We start from the raw sequence: 25,818 nt of genomic DNA on the forward strand, positions 1-25,818 counted from the left end.
TCTTTTCTCCATTGCATATCCTTGCCTCCTTTGTCATAGATTAAGTGACCATAGGTGCATGAGTTTATCTCTGGGCTTTCTATCCTGTTCCATTGATCTATATTTCTGTTTTTGTGCCAGTACCATACTGTCTTGATTACTGTAGCTTTGTAGTATAGTCTGAAGTCCAGGAGCCTGATTCCTCCAGCTCCGTTTTTCTTTCTCAAGATTGCTTTGGCTATTTGGAGTCTTTTGTGTTTCCATACAAATTGTGAAATTTTTTGTTCTAGTTCTGTGAAAAATGCCATTGGTAGTTTGATAGGGATTGCATTGAATCTGTAGATTGTTTTGGGTGGTATAGTCATCTTCACAGTGTTGATTCTTCCAATCCAAGAACATGGTATATCTCTCCATCTGTTTGTATCGTCTTTAATTTCTTTCATTAGTGTCTTATAGTTTTCTGCATACAGGTCTTTTGTCTCCTTAGGTAGATTTATTCCTAGGTATTTTATTTTTTTGTTGCAATGGTAAATGAGAGTGTTTCCTTAATTTCTCTTTCAGATTTTTCATTATTAGTGTATAGGAATGCAAGAGATTTCTGTGTATTAATTTTGGCTCTTAGACATTTTAAATTGCTTAATGGACCGCTCAAGTTCTGGAAAATGGATTTCATACAACTTCCTTCATCTCATAGATATAAATATGTTTTTGTCACAGTCCATTGGTTTTCACACTGAACTGAAGCCTTCCCTTGAGACAGGCTACTGCCTCTTCTATGGCTAAAGTACTTTTGGAAAAACTTATCCCAACCTGGAGAACTCCTCTTGAACTTCATAGTGATTGAGGAACCATTTTGTTGGTCAGGTACTTCTTTTTTTTTTTTGCCATGCCACACAGCATGTGGGGTCTTAGTTCTCCAATGAGGGACCAAACCCATGCCCCCTGCAGTGGAAGCTCGGAGTCTTAACCACTGGACTGCCAGGGAAGTCCTGCTGGTCAGATACTTCGACAAGTCAGCACTGTTTGGTTGGTTTTACAACACTTTTACTGTATTTACCACCCTCAATCCTCTAATTTGGTCAGACACACTAATAGCACTATTAAGACTCAATGGGCAAAATTTGTAGAGGCCCTCCAAATACCTTGGCCACAAGCATTGAAGTTGGTCCTTCTAAATCTCAGATCCATGCCTTCTGGAACTCATAAACTTTGAGAGAGTCACAGGACACCCAATGCAATTGGCTCTTGCCTCTTTTGATCCACAACTTATAAAAGGAGAGATATTCCAATATTGAAAAAGCCTAATTGCTTCTATCAAAAATAACCATGTTTTGGTAGGACAATCTTTTCACAGGTACTCTAGGAAGACAAAGACCTTAAGCATCACACCTTGAAACCTGGAGATTTTGTCTTTTGGAAAAGAAACCTCCAGAAGACCTTGCTGGAGAGGGCCCTTTCAAGTACTACTAACCAACCCTTGTGCCACCAAACTCCAGGGAACAGACTCTTAGATTCATATGACACACTAAAGAAAGAACCAAACTCTGACTGGAACTGCAAATTACCTGGTGACCTGACAGTAAAGATTTTCCAGAATTGAAGCAGATGACATCTAATGAGACAGTTTTCCCAAGATACAGAGAAGGCATGTTGGAAGTCTGTTGCTGAACCTTTGATGATGACATAATACTTCAGATAATCTCCAATCTCTATAATCTTGATAACATATGGATGTTAAATAAAAAGTGCTTGAGAGTTCTCCCTCAAATGTGACCTCAATAGGTTTCCAATCTGTGCACTTTCCCCCAGTATGAGACACTACACCCAGGAAAGATCCTTCCTGGCATTGACGAACAAAAAGCCATTGAAACTGGAAAACCTGACTCTTGATCAGCAGTGCTTTTAGAGAAAGATCTTGATCAAAAGGGGGAACTGTAAAAAATTAATAAATGGAAACCTCAATTAAATAGAGTTGGGAGACCAGCATGGGGAGCACTCATGGCCTGGGACAAGAGCAGAGCCCAATAAGAAAACTCTTTTTTCCTGATGACAACTCAGCCAGTGAAAAGCCATGGACTCTTTGTTTTCTATAGCCCTCCCCACTTCCTTTTCCCCTCTATAGAAGAGTTCTCCTGGGCTTCCCTGGTGGCACAGTGGTTGAGAGTCTGCCTGCCGATGCAGGGGACATGGGTTCGTGCCCCTGTCCAGGAGGATCCCACATGCCGCGGAGCGGCTGGGCCCGTGAGCTATGGCCGCTGAGCCTACACATCCGGAGCCTGTGCTCCGCAACGGGAGAGGCCACAACAGTGAGAGGCCCGCGTACCGCAAAAAAAAAAAAGAGTTCTCCTTTCCTTGCTGTGCCAAGACTTGCATGTGTCTCACCATGGTTGCAGACCACTAATTGCAATTATCTGCTGATCCCAGATAAACCTATTTTTACTGGAGAAATAACTGGCAGTCTGTTTTAGGTCAAGAACACACATACGTATATGCATACACACATATGTATTTATGAGTGTGTGTGTATATATGATACAGCATCTAAGCCAGGTTCATCAGGTGTTCTATAATCTTCTATTCAAAGCATAGGAGTATAAATACTTTTCCCAGATCATTTTCCAAGGGAAGCAATGTGTTTGTTGAAACAGGCCCTTGGCATCTTCCTAGCTACGGGAATAAAGACCTATTGTTACTTGTCCTTGAAAAAGAAGCATCTATTTCCACCACCAAAGTTAAAAGCAATATCAAGCTCACATGTTGCAACTAACACCTTTCATCTAAGTAGGGCAAAATTTTTAATCCAAAAGTACTATGGGGATCTCACAGCAAAGGCAGAGTAAAGAGGTCAGCAAATCCTCTCTCCAAAAAAACTAGAAAACTGGGTAAGATTGTCCAAAACTACCATTTCAGGACTCTAGAAATCAACCAAAGGGCAACAACAAATTTAGAAGTTTATTCATGAAAAACTGCTAAACCTCAGATAAGAACAGGAATTCTGTGGCATTCTTGTCTGGAAGGAAAGAATAAAGACCAGAGCGGAAATTAATGAAATAAAACAAAAACTAGAGAAAAATCAATGAAACCAGAATATTTTTGTTTCTTTGAAAACATCAACAAACTGATAAACCTTTAGCTATACTGACCAAGAAAAAAAGAGAAGACACAAATTTACCAAAATAGGAATGAAACAAGAGACCTCACTGCCAACTTTACAGATATTAAAATGATTATAATAAAATATTATGAACATGGGGCTTCCCTGGTGGCGCAGTGGTTGGGAGTCCGCCTGCCGATGCGGGGTACACGGGTTCGTGCCCCGGTCCGGGAGGGTTCCGCGTGCCACGGAGCAGCTGGGCCCGTGAGCCATGGCCGCTAGGCCTGCGCGTCCGGAGCCTGTGCTCCGCGGCGGGAGAGGCCACAGCAGTGAGAGGTCCGCGTACTGGAAAAAAAAAATATATATATATATATTATGAACAACTTCATGCCAACAAATTAGACAATTTAGATGAAATGACAAATTCCTAGAAAGACACAAATTACCAAAGTTGACTAATGAAGAAAGAGAAAATCTGAACAGATCTATAACAAGTAAAGGATTTGAACTATTAATTTAAAATATTCCCATAAAGGAAAGCCCCAGTCCATATAGCTTCACTGATGAATTCTATCAAATATTTTGAAAAGAAATACCAGTCCTATACAAATATTATGAAGAATGCCAGGAATGATTAATAAAATATGCTCATTCATGAAATAAATCTTAATTGAAAGTAGGGAAGCCAAACTGGCCTATCAATGATAAAAGTTCCAAAATACTTTTAATCATAAGACACTGCCTCAAGGACTTCCCTGGTAGCTCAGGGGTTAAGAATCTGCCTGCCAATGCAGGGGACATGGGTTCGAGCCCTGGTCCGGGAAGATCTCACATGCCACAGAGCAACTAAGCCCGTGCGCCACAACTACTGAGCCCGTGAGCCACAACTACTGAAGCCTGCGCACCTAGAGCCCTCGCTCCGCAACACGAGAAGCCAGCGCACTACAAGGAAGAGTAGCCCCCACTCGTCGCGACTAGAGAAAGCCCACACGCAGCAATGAAGACCCAATGTAGCCATAAATAAATAAATAAATTTACTAAAAAAAAAAGACACTGTCTCGAATGTTGCTAATATTTTACCAAAACTTTTATTATTTACAGCTGGAGTTTGCAAGTTTAGCCAGTTTAGAATTCTTAACTGAGCATTGAAAGTCTGAATAACAAAGTTTTATACAGCACTAACAAAACAGAAGCCAATCTGAGGCAGCCCTGGACCTTGTCTTATGAGATATTTCCTCAAAGATCTGATTTATCTCTCCTCTCCTTAAGGTCATCAGTTACACTAGTACAGTATTTATCAAGTAGGAGCAGAATATATTGCTAGGAAATCCAATCAGTTCAAGGATACCAATAACGAGGATACAAAGTGATCTGGAACCCCAATTACGAGAGTTAGAAGAGTCTTAACTATCATGTAAAGCTTTGCTACTCACATTTTACAAAGACCTTAAGTGACTCATGTGAAATCACAAAAATAGCCAGGAACTAGATCCTCCTTTAATTGTCTATCTTCCAGCATCCCTGTAAGTAAACCAGCTTGTCACCCTTTCTCCTCCATAGTCAAGTCTATGATTGTGATATAAGTACTGGCTTTATCAAATTCATTCCATACATATTAAAGCATGTTGCTTGCCATACATTGAGGCAGCACTAAAATGAGTGAGAAATTGCCATTGCCATCAACAATTTCAGTTTAAGGGAAAAGATAAGACAATTGCAAATGCAAAAGTTACCAAATATCAGGAAGAAAGTACAAGGTGCAAAGTTCAAAAAAGGAATGTGTTCACATCAGATGCAATGACTAAGAAAGGCTTGCAGGAAAGGGTAGTATTTAAGATACGGCTTGAAACAATAAGTAGGATTTTGACAATAGAAAGTGAGGGAAGGACATCTCAAGAAGAGGGAAGACATAGTGTGTCCCGTCTGATTAAAACATAGAGTTCAGTTGTTTAAGAGCTTTCTCTGCCATGATACCAGTTTATAAACATTTCCCATGCCAGCCCACTGCACCTATTCCTATGGGTGCACCCAAAAGCATAGATAAAATAGGCTGCTTGCCATATACAACTCCTAGTAACCCCACTCCCTCTCTCACTTCCAAGAACATATATGAGAATGCAAATGAATGATAATGATCTTATAATAGATGACTTTCGATCTGCTTTAATTTTTAAAGAAAATAATTTGCTAACTTTAATAAAGCTTTTTGTCAAGAATTGCTTGCTACACACCCCATAATGGATGGTAATAAGTTAAGAACCACCAATATGATGGGAAATAGTGGTGGAAAACATTGGTCAGAGCTATCCTCAGGTGGCCTCAAGTACAAACCAAGGTATTTAAACTGTGAAGAGAAATGATTCTGGCTGCATTTGGGAAAATTACTCTGGAAGTGTGTAGAAAGAGATAGCACAGTTAGGAAGTTATTGCATAAGTCCCAGTTAGTTAGAGGTACTAGAGGCCCAAATCAAGATAGTACCAGGAAAGGAGGATGGAAATAAGAAAGGTGACAAATATAGAAGATAAGCTTTGTGAGTGCACAGGTCTAAGTTATGACTTCTGTATCTCTAGAAGTCTCTAGTTCAATAAATATTTGTTGAATGGGTAAATAAATAAGATCTTGGTGGCAAGGCAGTATATTATAATGGTGGAGTCAGACTGCTTGGGCTCCAGTCAAGCTACTTACTAGTTCAATAAACTTGGGCAAGTTACTTGACCTCTCTATGCCTCAGTCTTCCCATCTATAAAATGGGGCTAATAATAGTTTCTAGAATATAGTGTAGTTTTGAGGATTAAATGAGGTTAATATGGAAAGTGCTTAGAAGAATGCATGATACACACCTGCTAAATTAAAGTAGCTATTATTTTTATTAGTGAAACATTATATCTTTAACAGAACTTCAGAAGTGAGAAACGCAGTCTTGGGGGAAGAGTAATCAATAGTATTAAGGGTTTAGTTTGGTATTCCAGGAGAGATACCAGATAGGGTGGATTGGGGGCTTGAGAAAAAGGATGGGGCTAGACTTAGAGGTCTGACTCTTGCCACTTCATTCTGCTACGCACAGTTCTCTCATCTCCCACCAAGCCCCAGTCACACTAGCCCTGTCACTTCCTCCAGTAGGTCAGGTTTTTTTCTCCTACCTCAGGATCTTTCCACTGCTGTTCCCTCAACCTCAAAGAGCACAGAGCCTGGACTCAACGAATATTTGTTCAATAGATAAATTTGGAACTCTTTTAAATGGAGATAAAAGTTAAATCCCTGAGAATGTATGACACTGCCACGTAAGAAAATCTGAGGAAAGATGACATAAGATGTGACTACAAAAAAGATGAGCCAAGTAGGTCAGAAAGAGAAAAACAAATACCGTATGCTAACATATATAAGAAAAAAAATCTAAGAAAAAATATTGGTTATGAAGAACCTAGGGGCAGGACAGGAATAAAGACGCAGACGTAGAGGATGGACTTGAGGACACGGGGAGGGGGAAGGGTAAGCTGGGACGAAGTGAGAGAGTGGCATGGACTTGTACACACTACCAAATGTAAAACAGCTAGTGGGAAGCAGCCGCATACCACAGGGAGATCAGCTTGATGCTCTGTGACCATAGGGGTGGGATGGGGAGGGTGGGAGGGAGACGCAAGAGGGAGGAGATATGGGGATATATGTATATGTATAGCTGATTCACTTTGTTATAAAGCAGAAACTAACACGCCATTAGTTTATAGCTAATTTATAGTATAAAGCAATTATACTCCAATAAAGATGTTTAAAAAAAAGATGAGCCAGCAAATACAAAGGACTATGCAGAGGTAACCAGGAGAGTTGGAGTGAAGTTTTAAGAAGATGGGTAACACCCTAAATGCTCAAGATTGAAAGAATCACTGGATTTGGCAATAATTCTGGGAAAGAACTCTGAGAAAGTAATTTTCCATGAAATTGGGAGGAGCATGGGGCAAAGATCAGATTGTTAAGGAAAAATAAATCAACTAAAACAAACTAATTTACCAAATATTTGATAAGGAAGAGAAGCAGGGTCCAAGAAAGGTGATTTTAGGGACAAACCCTGTTTTTAGGGTTCCTCTGGTAGTAGGAGAGTAAGGAAGCAGATGGAGAGGCAAACAACTATGGTACAAACGGAATATAAATATGAGGCTAGATCCTGGAGACACTGTGCATCGTTATTTGTACAGGTCTACAACGTCCACAGTACTTTTCGCACTTTTAGTCCCCCAGCTCTCTGATGATACATCCTCTAATTCAGCGATTCACCCATGAGATCCCTAGACTGGCAACATCAAGCATCACAGGGAACTTGTTAGAAATGCACATTCTTGGGTCCCACACCAGATCTACCTAATTCAGGCGAAGCTCAGCAAGGTGTTTTAACAAGTCCTCCAGAGGATTCTGATGATCTCCAAGTTCCCACAACCATCATACTCAGGGCGGAACTACCGAGACCACTGCAAGGATGGCGGCCACAGTCGGAGGGCCGAACTTCCTTCCGACCCCTATCTGGATTTTCCTCGCTCCTAAGAAGGGCAGTGCACAACCCCACCCAGCCAGCACCGCAGAGCAATGTTGCCCCGCTTCGGACTTAGCCTGAGCAAGTGCTGCCAAGCCCAGCCGCACTAGAGACCACGTATGGACCCCTTAGCCAACTCGGTCTCCGCCCACGAAAGGCCCGGGCGCCCCCAGCCCTCGGGCTTCGACTTCCGGCGCTACTGGGGCGTGGGGGGTGGGAGGGCTCGGTGGGGAAGGGACTCGGGCCGGACGTGTCCAACTTCCTCGACACCGGCAGGGGTGGGGGATATTCGTTCTCCTAACCCCTCCATGTGCTAACTAAGAGGCCGGAGGACACGGCGATGGAAGAAAGATGGGCTAGTCTAGGCTAAGTGTCCGGGAAATCTGGAATCCAATAGAGGAATAAAGAATCTTTGAAAATCCTCTTCGCTTCCTTTGCCTCCTTTCCCACCCCACGCCCCGAAGCCGCCATCAGGGAGGGGCGGGCAGAGCACCAGAGGAAGAAATCTCGCGATAGGAGACCGGCCGGGGCGGGGGTGGCACCTCTTCCCTCCTCCTCCCCTCCTCTCGTTAGTTCCGGTCGCAGAGGAGACACCGCCGCAGTTGCCGCCACCTCCGGGATTTCTGGCTCTTTCCTCTTCGCCTTAAATTCGGTGAGGCGCAGGGCCCGCTCGTCTCGGGCCGAGGTTGCGGCCCGTAGTCGCTGGGCAGAGGATGAGGGAGGCGGCAGGTCCTGTGCGGCCCGGTTTGGATGGGCCCGGGCGGAGGCCGCCGCATGAGGCCGGATCAGATCCGGCGCCGGGATTCAGAGGTTGGGGCCGCTGCTTCAGCAGGGAGGCCGAGGGGCGGGTGCCCGGGCCGGAACGTGGGGCCCGAGTGTGCCCCGCGGCGCCACAGGCGGAGGCAGTGGGCTGGGCAGGTCCCCCTGCGGCCCTGCCCGGCCTGGGTAACAAAGCGGCCGTGGTCTCTGTTTGATGATGTACGCGTGGGGGGTTTCGGCAGGCGGGGCGGAGGAGCCGCCACCACCACTGCGGCCGCCTCCGCCGCCGCTGCTCTCCCGGGAGGGAGGGCGGATGTACGGGGCGGCTGGGCACCAGGCGCGAAGCGCCTCGGCGCCTGTGGTCCGCTCGCTGCAGCAGCCGCCACCGCCAACGACGGGGTCAGTAGAGAGGGCGCTGAGGGCGAGGAGTCCCCGCCGTGCCCAAGGGGGTCCTGGGCGGGAGGCACGGGAAGGGTTGGATGGGGAGACACGTGCCCAGGGAGGCGGCTTGTATTGTAAGGTATGGGGCGGAGAAGGCTAGGCCGGCTCTCAGCCCCTTTCTCAGGCTGGAGTGGTGCAAGCGCACGCTGCGGTCACGGGCACGACTTCAGAGTAGGGTAGTGCTCCTCATAACCAGGCCCCTCGATGAAGGGATTCGCCCTCTGATAGCGTCTTTAAATTGACGTGCATATTTGGGATACCTCCTGACTGTGGTGGTCATCTCTGTTAGTCTTCTGTGGTGCTCAGAGTGGTGGAAGATGTAGGCGAATTTAAAGAGGAAGAGACTAACCTCTGTTTATGGTGGGTGATTTGCCACTAGTCGTTGTGGCGCTGAAAAGTCATTTAAAAGTGTGCTTCACATTTCATCTTTAAAGGGTTTTGTGTAGGGAGAAATGCAGGTTTTGAACTTAAGTTTAATTCAAGCAAAGGTAATTCTGTGTGCCTGCCCCAGGTCTCTTGCTAGACTTTAAGTGTATGTTCTATATGGTTTACATGTGACTAGGCCAGGGTTTGATACTTTGTTTTTAAAATGGATGTTGGGGCACTCATATTTTTAAGGCCTTATTTTCCCCCCCCAGGGTGTCTTTTATGAATAATCAAAAGCAGCAAAAGCCAACGCTATCAGGCCAGCGTTTTAAAACCAGAAAAAGAGGTAAATATTTATATTTTAATAATATCTCTCTTCAGACCTCCAAAGTAACTTTTTATGTCTTGGTTCCTCTGGCAAGCTATTGCTTAGCATTAAAACCTAAAGAGAAAGTACCGAAAGGAACTTGAATTTCTAGTTGACTGCCATTTCAGATATACCCTTAATATTTCTACTACCTTTAAGACTTTTGGTATCAACATATATGTATCTAAGCAGGTTAGTGAATGATGTTTTTGTTGTGCAGATAAAGTGCCTCTAAAAAAGAGAAAGTATGGGCTGCATTTTCACTCGCTAAATTTCATTTAAGGAAACTTTTGCTTGAGGGAAAAGGTTAATTTATAAAAGGAGAGCTCCTAACGTGACTACTAGTTTCACCCAAACTGTGTGAACATTTGTGGGAGAAAAATCAGACTTTAACCCATGGAAGTTAATTATGGAACAGAGTTCACATTGCAGTGTCTTTTGAAACTATTCCCTCACAAACTTAGTAAGAAAACTACGAGAATTATATTAACTACTTCTGTGTATTATCAGGTACTTCAATGAATATTGAATTCTGTAGCAAGGCACTGCACTAGTGACACACAGTTAAGTGAGATGTGGTCTCAGATATATTTTGTATTGGGTTTAATATTTTACCCCTACACTTTTCAGTGTTGTTGCTCAAAAGCACATATTGACCTTATTTTACAGGAAACTTTTAGGAAATAGAGAACTGGATAGGCTACTCGTTATAAATTGTGTTTTTCTATCCTGAGTGGCAGACACTTTGAAATATATATTACAGAATCTTTTATGATTTCTGATTGTAGCCTGCCCCCTTACAGCAGGGAGACCAAGGAGTAATTGGATTCTAGTCTTTGCAGATTCATTTAGATTTAAGCCAGTAAATTTTCTCAAGAGGAGGCAGAGAAGTTGGGAACCAGAGCAATTCTGCAGTAATGGAAAACTCTGTATCCTCAAGTTATGTGGATTACTGATACCGCCTTTGTGTAAATACAGTATCAAGTAGTTTTATTATTGTTGTTAGTACCAGGAAGAGATGTCACTTCCCCAGTTCCAGATTGCGATCACTCATGGCCTCCTAGTTCTTGATGATTGGGTCCTGGGTATGGTGAACAACCATCCCAATTTGCCTGGGACTGAATAGAGTTCCCAGGACACAGATCCTTTCAGTGCTAAAAACAAGAAAGTCCTAGGCAAACAGGGAAGAGTTGGTCACCCTAGTGCTGTGTAGAAATTAAGATATCATCTAACCTAGATAGGGAAATCAAACCCTACCCTGGAGTGTGTGATAGCAGCACAGTAAAGGCTAGGTATGTACCCAAGGCACTTTTTAGAATGCTTTATATTTTATTTATGTCATTTAATATTCACAACAACTTTATGAGATAGGTCCTACTCTTAATCACCATTTTACCATAGGGAAATTCAAACATGAAGAATGGGACCAATTGCTAAAATTCAGACAGTTAGGCAGTGATCTCGATTTGAATCAGGCAGTTTGAATCCAGAGCCCTTACTCATAACTGCTACATGACATGTATTGGATACTCAGTAAATGTACTTTCTAAAGATTACCTTAATAAGTATTAAATAAGTGATTTTTTTTTTTTTTAAGTAGAAAGTGTTATGGGCACTTTTAAAGAAAATCAAGAGCTCCCTTTCACTCAGGAATGAAGTTTACTTGAGGTATAGAAGATATCCTAAATTTCAGAAAAGCTCAGAGGCATTGGAAGAGCATTCCAGGTGGAAATGGTAACCTGGCAGTAGAAACACACCAGCTCATTTAGCTCACTTAGGAGACTTGTGTGAAAAAATAGTGGGAGAAAAGCCACACACTTCCTTTTTTTTTCCCCCCCGCTGCGGAGCTCAGGCTCCGGATGCGCGCAGGTCCAGCAGCCATGGCTCACGGGCCCAGCCGCTCCGCGGCACGAACCCGCGTCCCCTGCATCGGCAGGCGGACTCCCAACCACTGAGCCACCAGGGAAGCCCCACACTTCTTATGATAGGCAGTCCTGCCTTGCACTTGTAGAGGTGCAACTTGCAAAGCACGTGTGTTTAGTCTCCTGTTGTGTTTGCTTGTGTTGCAGGTCTTGGGTAATCTAGGTAGTGTTTGTTTTTTCCAGCTATTGAAATAAATGAAATTGTGTTGAATGTGGTTAACTTATTCAGTAGTTATAGCTTCATAAGGTTATGGTTTCATGGTATTTTAGTAAGCCTTTTAAAACTGAATGTTTTGGGGTTTTCCCCCAGATGAAAAAGAGAGGTTTGACCCTACTCAGTTTCAAGACTGCATTATTCAAGGCTTAACTGAAACTGGTACTGATTTGGAAGCAGTAGCAAAGTTTCTTGATGCTTCTGGAGCAAAACTTGATTACCGCCGATATGCAGAAACACTCTTTGACATTCTGGTGGCCGGTGGAATGCTGGGTAAGTGTCTGGGTCTTGTGGGAGGTGTGTTGTATGAGGATTATGTAGAATCCAGAATATGAACTAATTGACAAACCTATCAAATCAGGGTGGCTTTTTTTTTTTTTTACCCCCTTAGGATTTTCCCATTTTTTTCTTCTCAAATTATAGTAAATTTGCCAATTGCATTGCTCTGTCTAGCTTTATATTTGAAATCCATTACAGAACCATAACATTTGGGGAAGACTTGTCTGACATATAAGTCCCAACAATATCTTCCATCAGTGATTTTTCCAATAAGCAAAACTTGCATTTCCCATACTCCAGTAACTATGTAGCATTTACATTGTATTCTGTTTTATAAGTAACCTAGAGACTGTTTAAAGTATACATAAGGATATGTGTAGGTTATATGTAAATACGCCCTTTCATATAAGGGACTTGAGCATCTGCAGATTCTGGTATCCACGACAGTCCTGGAACCAATTCAGGACAGCTCTGTACCTGAAGACTCTAATCCTGCACTCTTCTATGTATTAGCCACTAGCCACTTGTGGTTATCAATCACTTAGAATGTGGCTAGTACAAATTCGGAGGTACTGAAAATGTAAAATACACATTGGATTTTAAAGACAATGCTAAAAAGAATGTAAGATATCTCTAATATTTTGAATACTGAAATGTTAAAATCAATATTTTTGATGTGTTGGGTTAAAGTATATCAAAATAATTTCACCTTTTTTTTTTAACATTTATTTTTGGCTGCGTTGGGTCTTCATTGCTGTGCATGGGCTTTCTCTAGTTGCAGCGAGCAGGGGCTACTCTTCGTTGTGATGTGCAGGCTTCTTATTGCGGTGGTTTCTCTTGTTGCAGAGCACGGGCTCTAGGCACGTGGGCTTCAGTAGTTGTGACTCGGGGGCTCAGTAGTTGTGGCTTGCGGGCTCTAGAGTGCAGGCTCAGTAGTTGTGGCACATGGTAGTTGGTCCGTGGCATGTGGGATCTTCCCGGCCGAGGGCTTGAACCTATGTCCCCTGCATTGGCAGGCGGATTCTTAACCACTGCGCCACCAGGGAAGCCCCTCACCTTTTATTTTTAATATGGCTACTAGAAGATTCAAAGTTACATTATGTGCTCACATTATATTTCTACCCATAGCCCTGCTGATTTACTCCTGCCTCCACCCTCAACAGGCTCAGACTATCTTAATAGAATGTGCTACTTAGTTACATATTTTCAAAGGATACTGGTAATTTCATTTCCATGGCTCTTTAAAGTATTCCAAAATGTTTTCACAGTGACAGTGTATTGAACCTCGGCCAAGCTGATAGAATCAGAACTCTATTTGTATACATGCAGGATGGAGTCTTAGAGAGGCTTCAGTAGCTTGCATGCGATCAAACAATTGCTCAGTGGTGGAACGGGAACTTAAATGTTCATATGTTCTAATGCCTAGTCAGATGAGTATCTCTTTTATTGTAGTATCAGTTGTAGTAAGAAATGGGAAACATACCTATTTTCTATTCATAATACTGCTATCAATAAGCCGCTTTTTAAAATGCTTTTTAAAGGATCGTTTTTAAGAAGGAGATTTTCAAACATATCCTGGAGAGAATAGTGTAATAAACTAAGGATCTGCTATCCAACTTCAGCAATGTTTAACGATCTTACTTCATCTGTTACCCACCAACTTCATCTCCCCTCCCCTGTATTTTAAAGTGTACGTCAGACATCATTTTATCCATAAATACTTACAAATGTATCTAAAAGATAAAGTCTCTAACTTGCAGGTTTTTATAGCCCAGCCTCTTTGGAAGTTTATGAAAGGTTTTCTATATGGAAAGTCAGAACCAATTCTGAACATCTCCACTTGAGTGACAGATTTGGCACTGCTGAATTAATGCAGTGAGTGAGTTTCATTGGGTTGCTGAAGAGGGTTATTTTATTTATTCCAGTAAATTGTTTTCACTTTGTTCACACGTATTGAACCAACCAGCCATGTTCCTACTGAGAAATTGACTTCGCTTTCAAATCATCTTAGAATTTTTATCAGTTTATTTTATAATGAGAATCCTTACAGAAAATAAGATTGACTAGTATATACAGAGGTTGAACTATAATGTTGTACACCTGAAACATAAAAATAAAAAGTTAAGTTAAAGTTTAAAAGAAAGTAAGATTGAAATAATTACTAATTTTAAATGAAGGTCATTGCAAATTTTTTGTAAAATATACCTTAGCCCCAGGTGGTACACTGGCAGATGACATGATGCGTACAGATGTCTGTGTGTTCGCAGCACAAGAAGACCTAGAGACCATGCAAGCATTTGCTCAGGTAAATTAAACTTTACATAATTATTTCAGTTAACTGTTATCCATCTAATGTTTAAGGAATATTCTGCTTTTAAGAGATTGCTGGTAGCAGGTTGAAGGAATCTGAGCTGAAGGTTTAGAGGTGTTCTGGGTGTGCAGTATGATCGTTTAGGAACTTAAAAATGTGCTGAGGAAAACAAAATAGAAAAAAATTGAATCAGCTCTCCTTTTCCTGTTTGTCCCTCTAAAATTAATCCATTTTTTAGGGAAAAAATTCAAGCTGAAAAAGGAAAATCAGTTCCCTGTCATGATTTTCATCACTAAATTATTCTGCATGTAGCTTTTTAAAGGTGAATGAGGCAGATTAGCTTCTTTACCAGTCAGAATCTCATTTGAAAGTTGCATACATAGTTATGCTTGTGTTACTGTAAGCAAAGAATTAAAATGCATCTAACCTAGGGATTGTTGTCTATGTCATTAGGAAAGTAGAACTATATTTTATGATCCTATTCTGTTAATATCCTACAAATGGGTAAATGACTTGTATTTGAGCAATAATTAGTCCATGCTTTGATATTTGGCAATAAAATCTATTGCAGGGTGGCAGTTAAAGTGTTAACAGTATTGGTATATTGTAGGATTTGGGAATTGACAGACTTCCCAAGCTGGTTTAAACATCTGATGAAAGGTTCACTTCTTTGCTATTCTGGAGATACTGTGGAGAGGTCTTAGTTGCCCTGACTTAGATCTTTTGGGAATCTGACATTTTTACGTATGAGGTTATCATTCAGTTCCTTTACTATTCTTACAGGTTTTTAACAAGTTAATCAGGCGCTACAAATACCTGGAGAAGGGTTTTGAAGATGAAGTTAAAAAGGTATGAGCAGCAATATGCTTTGTGGAAAACAGAAGGTTGGGGTCAAAGAAGGGAATGTTAAATCCTAATTCTGCCACGGATTTGAGATAATTTTAGATATTTAGGTAGGCTGTCTTTGAAATGAAGTTTGGGGGGTATATCATTTTGTAATTTGCTGTACACTGTTTCTTAGCTCTATATCCAAACAAGTGGCAAAGGGGTTAAAATCCAAGTGGGGTTTGTTTAGTAGACAGAGAGTAGCAGATCAGAGCTAACAAGGAGAAATTTAACATACTTGCTTTCTGAGTCTTAGATATTCTACATATAAGTGCACAGAAAATTTGGTAAGGTTAATAGTATCATTTAATGAATATGAGACACTGTCTTAATTATTAACTCATTTAATATTCTCAAAAGCCCTGTGAAACAAGTTTTATTATCCACATTCACATATGAGAAGACTGAGACAGAGGTTAAGTATCTTGCTCAAGGTCACTCAGCTAGTGAGTATTATAACCAAGATATAAACTTGGATGGTTAGGCCCCAGAGCCCACAATTTTAACCAATATAATATGCTTTACTGCTTCTATTTATGTAATGCATTTGCTCTTTTAACCGTTAACTATTTACTTTTATAGCTGCTGCTGTTCTTAAAGGGTTTTTCAGAGTCGGAGAGGAACAAGCTGGCTATGTTGACTGGTGTTCTTCTGGCTAATGGAACACTTAACGCATCCATTCTTAATAGCCTTTATAATGAGAATTTGGTTAAAGAAGGTAATCAACCTTTAGTAAAGGATGATCTTTAGTTGGCTGAGGGTGGAGTAGATAAGAGCCTGAAAGATGAACTGATACGAAAGTTAAGATATAGTTTATGTAGATTTGACTTGTGTGATAGTCTTAGTTTTTTAACTAGTATCCTTAAATTTAATTGGTTCATTTCAGCTCATTAGTTATTTAATGTATACCTTTGGCATTTAGACTTAACAACTGTCTATCCAGGGTCTAGACAAAATGTGATTGATTGTAAAGTAAAAAAAAATGCTGTGGAAACCCAGAGAGAGATTAATCCCAACTGGGAAACTTGGGAACATCTTGAATAGAGAAAATGGGGAAAATGGCAAGCTGAAAAAGAAAATAAGTTCCCTTTTGTGATTTCCATAGTTAAATTATTCTGTGCAGTAATTTAAAAGCTAACTTCTTTTTATTGCTTAGAGTACTGAGTTATTTAACATGCCTTATTTTTATTCTCACAACAACCCTGTCAAGTGTTAAGAATTGTTACTCTCATTTTACCCATCAGAAAACAGTTTAACTTGACTGACAGTACACAACTAGCAAATGGTAGAGTAGAGAAATTGGAGTAGAATGGTAAGCAGTGGCAGAGGGAAGTTCAGGGGTAAGCTTGGGGATAAAGTGAATAATCCTGTGTGGTGGAACCTCAGAGGGAGGAAATGGGAGATAGTCATTGAAATCCAGGAAGGTACTTCTGTTAAGTAAGCTCTGTTTTTCTACAGGGGTTTCAGCAGCTTTTGCTGTAAAGCTCTTTAAATCATGGATAAATGAAAAAGATATCAATGCAGTAGCTGCAAGTCTTCGGAAAGTGAGCATGGATAACAGACTGATGGTTTGTAACTTTTCATTCTTCACAGTCTTGAAAGCTTAATAGGCAACTTTCCCATTTTTAATCTGTGAAAAGAGGAAAAGTGTTTTTCTTAATCTGATTTGAAGACCATTTAACCAGATTAAATTCTCCTTTCAGGAACTTTTTCCTGCCAATAAACAAAGCGTTGAACACTTCACAAAGTATTTTACTGAGGCAGGCTTGAAAGAGCTTTCAGAGTATGTTCGGAATCAGCAAACCATAGGAGCTCGTAAGGAACTCCAGAAAGAACTTCAAGAACAGATGTCCCGTGGTGATCCATTTAAGGATGTGAGATATTCTTACTTAAACTATCTTTATATGGCCAAGTTTCTGGCTAAGAAAATTTTTACTCATTTCAGAAACTTTAAAGTATTTCACCAGTGAGTTTTATAATAGCAATAGAATGTTATGCTGGGACTTTGCCTCAGTCTTTTTCATATTCATTGCCTTATGGGTACCCAGAAATCATAACACTTGGGGATTTTTGTAAGGTGCAAGCCAATAGACAGACCTTCTGTTTCCATCTTGGTCTTTTCCTAGGTAGTTTGCCTATGTGTAATACAGGGTTTGAACTAGAAGTCCCTACCTCCTTGTTCTAAAAGTTCTATGATTATATATGGTCTCCTGGTCATTGCTAGTGGCATGGAAAGGTGTTTATGCTTTTGTGAAAGGTCTGAGTTTCATGTGTGTAGTATCTACATATCAAACTTATTTCTGTACTAAATTTGGATTCTTTTGCAGATAATTTTGTATGTCAAGGAGGAGATGAAAAAAAACAACATCCCAGAACCAGTTGTCATCGGAATAATATGGTCCAGTGTAATGAGCACTGTGGAATGGAACAAAAAAGAGGAGCTTGTAGCAGAGCAAGCCATCAAGCACTTGAAGGTATTAGAACTGTGCCTTGGTAAAACATTATTCTTGTAAGTGGGGGTAAGTGAACTGTCAGTGTACTTTTCTAAAAGGATTTATCACATCCTGTGCTTCCTGGGGATAAACCACCAGTAAGTAGACAAATAACATATTAACTATTGATGATAACCTTTTAAAAAGTCTGATTTGGGCTTTCTTTGGCTCACAGGTTAAGAACAAATACATGTTTAAAAGTAGATTGAACCTGTAATATGGTCTTTGCTTTTGAGAGAATATTGGAAAACAGGAGGATTCTTTTTTTTTCCCTTTAAAATGTTAACATTGTATTCACAATTATCTGGAATCCTTGGTGTAGTATTGCTTTTTTGATTTAAATGCTTAATTTTTCTGCTTTACTCTTTTTTTTTAACTTCCACTAAACAGAATATAATTCACAGTGATTATAAAAGATGAGTTATGTCTTAGGAATTTATAATAGACGGCCATCGTACTAAATGACTAAATCTTTTCTCCCTTCCCTTTAAAAGCAATACAGCCCTCTACTTGCTGCCTTTACAACTCAAGGTCAGTCTGAGCTGACTCTGTTACTGAAGATTCAGGAGTATTGCTATGACAACATTCATTTCATGAAAGCCTTCCAGAAAATAGTGGTGCTTTTTTATAAAGGTAATTTAAATTCTGAATTTTGTGAATACATTTGACAAATATCCTAGGAAACTCAAAATAATTCTAATGAGTAGTTCTCTGAACGTCAGCACCCTAAAATATTTTACTCTAATCACAGGACTGAGTTGTCTCTGATTTAATTAGTTACTTTTGAATGCATTATCTTTAAAAAATCTCTAAAGCTTATTAACAAGTTAAAATTTAAAGCCTTCTTGATGAGGCCTCAAACTTTGCCTCCTATATTCCCCCAGTCCTCTTCCCCAGACAGATGATTTTGTTGGTTCCCATATTTTAAACTTAGAGGTCTACCTGCATCCCTGCATCCCCAGGTTTGGTTTGGTTTTGTTTTTTAAAGGATAGGGTAATGAACTCCAAGTACCCTGTGCTTCAGTGATTATCAACTTGTGGTTAGGTTTCTTTAAAGTATCTATACCTCCACTTCCTCCACTCAGATTGTTTAGAAATAAATCTTAGAAATCTTCATTTAATTCTGGAAAAGTTAGTAATTAACTTTTAATTTTATCTATAAAACACATGGACTTTTAAAAAATCACAGTACCATTTTCACACCTAAAAAAAAAAAAATTAAAGAATTATCTATGAGATATCCTTGATCATTTATCACAAGATTTCTCAACCTTGGTACTACTATTTTGGGCCAGATAACTATTTTGTAGGTGACTGTCCTATGCACTGTAGAGTGTTTAACAGCATCCCTGGCATCAGCCCAATAGGTGCCAGTAGCACCTCTCCCCAGTGTAACAACCAAGAATGTCTGTAAACATTGCCCGGTGTCCCCAAGGGATAAAACTGCCTTCAGTTGAAAGAATCACTGGTTTAATAAGGTTGATTTCCTGTTTGTAGGTTCATACATTGGCCACAAGTTGATAAAAAGTTTCTTAATGTAGTGTTCTCATTTCATCTTTTCTACTTTAAATTTTAATTCATTGAAGAAACCAGTTAAGAGAGTTCTGAACACAGATTTATTTTGTAAGCAACCAAAATATTTGCTTTTCAGTGAGATCTTTTTTGCCTTGAAGGCGTTTGCACCTTAGGGCAGGGGGTCCCCAAACTCCGAGCCGCGGGCCGCTACCGGTCTGCGGCCCATCAGGAGCCGGGCCGCACAGCAGGAGGTGAGCAGCGGGCGAGCAAGTGAAGCTTCATCTGCTGCCCCCGTCGCTCACGTGACCACCTGAGCCATATCTCCCACCCCCACCCCCCCATGGAAAAATCTGTCTTCCACGAAACCGGTCCCTGGTGCCAGAAAGGTTGAGGACAGCTGCCTTAGGGGGTTTCTAACTCTGCCTTAGTTAGAGAAGTACTGTATGAAAACTCCACAAATGTAAAGGTTGCTCTCTTTATAGCTGAAGTTCTGAGTGAAGAACCCATTCTGAAGTGGTATAAAGACGCACATGTTGCCAAGGGGAAAAGTGTCTTCCTTGAGCAAATGAAAAAGTTTGTAGAGTGGCTCAAAAATGCTGAAGAAGGTAAGTCTTTTCATTTGAGCAGGTTTTTTTTTTTTTTTTTTTTTGGTAAAGCCTGAGAACTTATTTTAATGTGGCCAAGAGTATGTCCATACATGTTGCCTTCTTTCATTCAGGTACCATTTTGTATGTGAGTACAGATTTTCGTTCATTTATGACAGACCTGCAAAAACTTATTACTTTAAAGTAGGTGAGGAAAACTAGACTTCAGGTATTTTGATGGCTTGGCCATAATACTGTCATTCTTAGGAAATTAGAAAATTTTGAGAATAGTTAATATTTATGAATTTTGAGGTTTACAAATGAATACATTTAATATCCCCCTCATATGAGTAGAGCATTATTAATAAAATTCCTTAAATAAAGTTATAAACAGAAGTTTTGCTTTCTGATACCATGTAATGCTTGACTGCACTTTTCCCCTTTTCTAGAATCTGAGTCTGAAGCTGAAGAAGGTGACTGAATTTGAAACTACACCCTCAGTAAAGCAAACAGGAATTGTAGATAAAATGTCATGTCTCATGTGTCCTGGTTCTTACATCTTCCTACCTCCCTATATCAAGCATGATATAAGGGCTTTCATGGCAAATTTTATTTTAACTGTTTCTATGGTTACTGGAAATGTTGGATTTAGTTTCTAAAACCATGTTTTAAGTAGCTACAGGAGCTATAGATTTGAATCTAATGTTGCATTAGTCTTTTCAGTTATCTTCTACCTCCTGTATTTTCTACTGTAATAATGTAATTTAAGGCCTTCCACAATGAACAGTTCACTTTTTCCCTGGGTTTTCTATATAAACAGTTTTCAAGATATGATTTGGTTAAAAATAATTTGTTATAAAAATTCTGTTTGCAAATTAAACTGTAAAAGTATCCAGAGTCTCAGAAGGCAGTGATTTGTGTGATAATTTGGTATGCCCAAAGCCCTGCTCATCAATGGAAATCTCATATACAGTAGATTCATTTACATGAATCTTGAGTATTTGGACCACTGCTTGCATGTTGATATTTTCTTGCATTTTTAACCCCAGATGTACTTGAGCTCAATTGTTTGCTCTCTGATTTTCATTCCTTAAAATGAAGCCATGGAGAACAAACTTGAAAGTGAGGTGTTTGGGAAATTGTATGTGGTGGTGGTGGGAAGAAAAAAGTTGAGCTTTTACCCATTGAGAAACCTCTGCATTCAGTTTGCTTCCGCCATTTTCAAATATACCTTGGAAAAGCATTGTCATTTAAAGTATTTTACAGTTGTCATACACTTAGATTGGTAAGAAAGGACTCATAAAACAGTATAAGTAAAGCAAATGACTGTACTAAACCCAGAAAATTGTTGAAAGAAAAGTGGTTAGCATGTTCTGATTGGGATTCTAAATATAACTCATATTTCCTGTTGGCTTAGGGTATTTGTTGCAAAGAATGAAGTGCAGTGATAATGATTATCCTACTTGGTCATACTGGGCCAGCTTCATTCTCTTCACAGATTCATATATGACTCAAGCATCTGCCTACTACTTTACCCCAGTTGCCAATATTTTAAATTGCCATGAGCCAAATATCTCTTCTGTACAGTTGATCCATTTATTTTAATGGCTGCCTTTTAATTTCCATCTTTTCTTGCTGCTACCCATTTTTATATGTAGTCATTAGAAAAGAAAATGTGGCCACACTTTTTGGTGGAAAGATTTCATGTTAAAAGTGAACATTTTGAAAGCTGTTTTGATTGGTGAAAGAAATGAGCTTGGAATAACGCCGCCAGAGACTGCGTGGGAATTGCCCCTTTCAGAGGTGCCATTCTTAGGAGCTAAAAATTAGGTGTTTAAAAGTTTATCTTGAGGGAATAACATGTAATATAGTTTGAAATAAAGGTATAATAACCTTATGAAGAAGAGCATCATAACTGATACGGTTGTGAAGGGGGTGAAATTGTTAAATGACTTTGATAAAGCTTTCATGCGCAGACAAAATGTATTCACTAGGTTTCTACATAGTGATCTGCTTTTACTTTGTAATTTGTAGTCCTTAAAAGACTTTTTTTTTTTTAAATAAAGTCCATCCTTACACTTAGGTTTATATAGGTTAATCTTTTTTTAATTTTTGTAATTTCCATGTTAATGCCTACTGGTAACTGTATGTTATGCATTCAGACATCTCTACTATGTAAGCATTAAATAATTGCTCTTTTCATCCTTATGACCCCCAAACTGTAAACACCTACACAGAATTCTGATGTAGCAGAAACTACATTAACGTTTCTACAACCAAATCATTGCATGTTACTTGCAGTACAGAGTGCACCTTATTATATACTGTGTATAGTGAAAATGTATAGTCCTCCAGAACTACATTATGATCCCTGATCACAGTTTTTTCCTTCATGGCAAAGTAGTGTTTACTTACTACAATATTATAGTAAATGGATAAAGTCACCTGTGACAGTATAGTGTAAAGAAAGGGAATGCTTTCTAAAAAGGCTTTGCAGATTTTCATTTTGAATTTTAAGTGGCAATTTTGAATTTCAGCTGCCAGTGCCAACCTCAAAACTGTAATTCGTAATATAGTTAAGATTGTACGTGTAATTATGATCAGATAAATGTTAATTGATTTTCCTAACTTGGTGTCAGTTTCTAAGGATAAGTCTCCTCTTAGATGCCATAATTAAATGTGTTTAGAGCAGATGATAAATTTCTTAATCTTAATTATTCTGGGAGTATTGCCCTAGAGACATTATGTTCTTACGAAAATTTCAAATACCAAAAATGCCACAGGGTATTTTGACATAGCATAGTGATGGTGGGGAGAAGAAATGCCTGTGACACAGATTGACTTATAATTCAGTGTTTCTTAAAGCTTTTTTTCATCAACCCCAGGCCCAAAGACTTTTAAACTTTTTTTTTTTTAATAGTGCCCCAGTGAATTTTTTTGGCCACACCACACAGCTTGTGGGATCTCAGTTCCCCAACCAGGGATTGAACCCCAGCCCTTGGCAGTGAAAGTGTGGAGTCCTAACCACTGGACTGCCAGGGAATTCCCCCCATTGAATTTTAATATCATAGATATGCTGTATATATATTATATCTGCTTTATACATGAAAAGAGTAAGGGGGTTTTTTGGTCCTACTTGGGGGTGACACCACCCCCGCTTGAGAATGCGGATCCTAATACATCTTTTTTAAAAGGGGAGGGGACCTAGTGATAGACATTTGCGTTGGCGAATGTATCTTTATGTGTGTACAAATCTTGAAGCAGTATTTTTTTCTGCCAGGGTCACTAGAAAATAGAAGAACTTTGTTTCCTGCCAGTCACCATCTCATAATAGCTGTGCTTTATACCCTTCCCACCATAGGCATCAGACAAATCATTTCCCATTGGCTTTGGAGGTCTTGCCAGATTCTTACTTATAAATGTATCATAAATAGAATCATTCAGGTTCCTTCTCATCTATAAAAATCAATTAAAATCCTAGGTGAATGATTTATTTTAATTAAAGTTGTTCATTATAACACATTGATAAATGGCATTGAAATTTTACTGATGAGTCGACTGTCATATTCAAGTAGGCTGCTTGCAGGAACTGATAGAACTATTGGTTGATTTAAAATGTAACATAGATGCCAAAGTTCTAGTGTACATTATTACCTAGACTACTGAATTATCTTTGTAAAAATTTCCTCAGATGCTATTTACAGGTGCCATGTAAAATAGGCTAATGTGCATTTCTATGAGAATTCTGGTAAACTGCCTTGCTATGGTTTTTCATGTAAAGTATTAGTCCTCTAGTACTGATATAGGGTATGTCTATTCACCAGCCTACTGAAACCTAGTGGTTTGAAATATTATTAATAAGTTTTTAAGAAGACTTTAAGTGGGATCTAGAAGACGTGATAAGTACTTTTGACTTCGAAATAATGAATTTATAATTGGCCTCTGTCTAAAAACTTGAATTGCAGTGGATTTGTACCTAAACACAATCTTATGCATAATTGTGTGAAATTTGGTATGGATCAGAAAGGCTTCCAAACTCCCTTTCCCTCCCCACTTTTTTTCCTTCTGTTTAACTGTGGGCTATATTAGCAGCCATATTAAATCCAATCATTTTAATTTTCCAATGCACCTACAATCCTTTTATCCTTATTCTAAGATTATCATTTCACCTCTTAATGAAAAAATGATGAGGATACTTTACAAATTCACTCTATCACTGTCAATTTAGTAATTCTTAATAACCTTAGTTAAAGTAAAAGCTCAACTGCTTGTGCCTACTACAGTGCCGTAGAGGAAACGTGGCAGCAAATCTGTGCAGTCCTTTGCTTTGTAGACTTTACCTAGAGGGACCAATATCTTATTAAACTATGATATGATTAGAATGGTTATGGTTGTATTACTGCAGGTCTGGGAACTATGCATTAAATGTGTGTAACGAATTTGGGGTGCTACAAAGTTATCAAATATAACTGAGCTGTTTCAGGGAATTTCCAGTCAGTGTAACCATTTTAAAATCGGATGAAAATAGTTTAAACCATTTTTTTAAGCTTGAAATCCTGAAGGCTGTGCTTCAAGTTGACTTAGAGGTAAACCTATTGGGGAAATAAGTGACCCACTTACAGACTGAAGCCCTTATTACTTCAGAAAGATGTTCTACATTTTCTGGCATCCTGAGAATAAAATATTATGTCTGTAAGTACACCTCATTTCCATTTAAGTTAGGACTAATGGATCCTCATGTGGCAAAAAGCTGAAGAATGGAGAAAACTGTGTAGCCAATAATCCAGATAGTTCTTGGCACTCTGAACAACCTCAAGTACAGCCATCCAAGCCAGTAATTATATTGCTGCGTTATTTCTCTGTGAAATTTGCTTCTTGTCTGTACCCTTGAAATTGAATAAAATTTCATGAGACTCCTTATTAATGTAAAGAGAAAAGCAGTGACTTGTTGCACTGGTGGTTGTATGCTAATAACCTTTGAGTGCTGGGGTTGGTTAACACTCAGTCCTGTCCTGGTCCTTACTGTTTTGACTTCGTGTTTAAAGTACCATCAAAAGGCCTGTGCCCCTCAGAAAATTTTTTTTTCTCCAAACAACGTTTGCTTTTGTTTGGCTCACGTGTACTTCAAACTCCTATCCAAACACATACATATTCAAAAAATGCCAGTGTTTCACTTCGTAAAATGTAATGGCATCTACCCTCTCCAGAAGGCTTCAAGTCCCTCCTCACATCTAACAGATCAAATCCTGCCTATTCCAATTATTGAAATCACTTCTCTCCAGTGCCATCACCTGAATTCGAGCCATCAGCATCTATCAACAGCCAGAGTAGTAGTTAAATGCAAGTGTAGTTTGTTGTAAGGCGTTTGCCTTTGCCTGGAGGACCCTGCATAATTCTTTAACTTAATCTGCCTTCCCCTCATTCACCACTATATACCCAGTATCCAGTATTTGTCAGGTAGTAAGCATTACGTTTTAGTTGAATAGGTGAAGTAATGAGAACAAATCCAGTGTTTCCTGGATTAGAAGTTGAAGGTATGAAAAAATGCACTGAGGGGGATGTTTACATGTAGAACGAAGGCTGTTGTGTGAATTACAAATATTTAGAAGCAACTTTCTTTAGAAAAGATGAATCCAAGATTTCTGTTCTGCGGTTAGGGTTGCCGTGACTGATGGCGGCCAGGATGGATTAGAGGCTGTCAGTCAACGGATGCATGCTGCTGGGTGCTCCGCTGAGTTCAGGGCTGTGGAGGTGAGCAGGACTGGATGCCTGAATTCAGGCCTACAGGAGGAGGCAGGTAATGGAGAGTGAGGTGAGTGCAGAGCAAGGATGCTGGAGGTACTAGCACATTGGGGAGAGTCCACTTCAGGGGCTATCACCTACCACTCAAATCCCATGAGGGAAGCTACACTGGACAAAATACGGTTTGCAAGCCCTCGACATCAAAACAGTGCATGCCTACCTGAAACACAGTCTTGGAGAAAGATGTCTCACTCATCTACGAGCTGTGCGATTGAGGCAAATAATAAAACTCCTGAGCCTTCTTTTCTGCATCTGTAAAATCAAATGATGCCCATCTCATGGAGT

At 39.7% G+C, this 25,818-nt stretch overlaps 1 protein-coding gene across 2 annotated transcripts; it reads left to right on the plus strand.

The window, feature by feature from the left end:
* The first annotated feature begins 8,094 nt into the window (after nt 1-8,094).
* BZW1 (basic leucine zipper and W2 domains 1) lies at nt 8,095-24,651 on the plus strand. 2 transcript variants are annotated; one of them, XM_012532242.3, is made up of 12 exons: nt 8,095-8,248; nt 9,435-9,508; nt 11,762-11,938; nt 14,155-14,249; nt 15,039-15,104; nt 15,723-15,858; nt 16,599-16,708; nt 16,844-17,014; nt 17,468-17,614; nt 18,127-18,265; nt 19,630-19,752; nt 20,181-24,651. In XM_012532242.3, exons 2-12 carry the CDS (start codon nt 9,445-9,447, stop codon nt 20,210-20,212), a joined length of 1,260 nt encoding a protein of 419 aa, XP_012387696.1. In that variant the 5' UTR covers nt 8,095-8,248; nt 9,435-9,444; the 3' UTR covers nt 20,213-24,651. The 2 variants fall into 2 exon arrangements, with proteins under 2 accessions (XP_012387696.1, XP_033286219.1); XM_033430328.2 differs by lacking the exons at nt 8,095-8,248; nt 9,435-9,508; nt 14,155-14,249 and having other exon boundaries at nt 11,861-11,944.
* Nucleotides 24,652-25,818: the final 1,167 nt, after the last annotated feature.

Source organism: Orcinus orca, chromosome 7 (genome assembly GCF_937001465.1).
Source record: "Orcinus orca chromosome 7, mOrcOrc1.1, whole genome shotgun sequence".
Taxonomy (NCBI): domain Eukaryota; kingdom Metazoa; phylum Chordata; class Mammalia; order Artiodactyla; family Delphinidae; genus Orcinus; species Orcinus orca.